General features: G+C 25.8%; 1 protein-coding gene across 1 annotated transcript in view; it reads left to right on the plus strand.

The window, feature by feature from the left end:
• FBH1 (F-box DNA helicase 1) overlaps positions 1–1264 on the plus strand; it is a 30955-nt gene that overhangs the window by 18214 nt on the left and 11477 nt on the right. Inside the window, exon 13 of the mRNA XM_033514356.1 lies at positions 967–1042. Within this exon, the coding sequence (XP_033370247.1) occupies positions 967–1042 (76 nt within the window). The remainder of the gene's footprint in view (positions 1–966; positions 1043–1264) is intronic.

A 1264-nucleotide genomic window follows, 5' to 3' on the forward strand; every position in this document is an offset into this window, starting at 1 on the left:
CAAGGATTGAAATGAATATTCCAGGAAAAAGTAGGAATTTTGAGGGAAAAACAGGAATTTTTTGTTCTCAGGAATGCCATTCTTCCCCAGCCTGTGCAGGCCTCATCCCATTTTGAGGATAATTTCTCCCATTTTGAGGATAATTTGTCCTATTTTTCTGAGGGATGAGGCAGGAAAAGAAGGTTGGAAAAAGTGTCTACAATGATTGAAATGAATATTCCAGTAAAAAGCAGGAATTTTGAGGAAAAAGCAGGAATTTTTTGCTCTCAGGGATGCCGTTCTTCCCCAGCCTGTGCAGGCCTCAACCCATTTTTAGAACAATTTCTCCCATTTTAAGGATAATTTATCCCATTTTTCTATGGGATAAATATTAATATGGGATGAGGCAGGAAAAGATGGAATTTTATTTCATTTTATTCTATTTCATTCTATTTAATTTCATTTTATTTCATTAATTTCAGTTTAATTCATTTATTTAATTATATTTTATTCCCTTTTATTCCATTTTATTCCATTTTATTTCATTTTATTCTATTTAATTTCATTTATTTAATTACACTTTATTCCATTCCATTTAATTTTATTTCATTTTATTTCATTCTATTCCATTTTATTTCATTTTATTTCATTCTATTCCATTTTATTCCATTGTATTTCATTTTATTCTATTTAATTGCCTTTTATTTCATTAATTTCAGTTTAATTCATTTATTTAATTCCATTTTATTTCATTTTATTCTATTTCATTTCATTTTATTCCATTAAGTTCTGTTTAATTAATTTATTTAATTCCATTTTATTCCATTTTATTCCATTTTATTTAATTTTATTCTATTTAATTTCATTTATTTAATTACACTTTATTCCATTCCATGTAATTTTATTTCATTTTATTCAATTTCAATTAATTTTATTCTATTTTATTCCAGTTAATTTCATTTTTAATCCCATTTTTCTCTATTTCAGGGTTTGCAGCGTTTTGGGCTGGGCAGAATTTTGGACATTTGGAAGCTGAGCCAACCCCCAGAGCTCAGGAAAAACGGTGAGGGAAGGCAATTAATCTCAATTAATTAAAATCTAATTAATGGCAGTGAAGTACTGGCAGTGAATCAATATAATTGATTTTAATGAACTTAAATTTAATTGATTTTCATGAATTTAAATCTAATTAATTTCAATGGATTTATTTAATTTTCATTTCATTCATAAAATTTATTTCATTTCCATTAATTTAAAATTAACTAATTTTTACTGAATTAAAGTG

Source organism: Parus major, chromosome 1A (genome assembly GCF_001522545.3).
Source record: "Parus major isolate Abel chromosome 1A, Parus_major1.1, whole genome shotgun sequence".
In the NCBI taxonomy this organism is placed as follows: Eukaryota; Metazoa; Chordata; class Aves; order Passeriformes; family Paridae; genus Parus; species Parus major.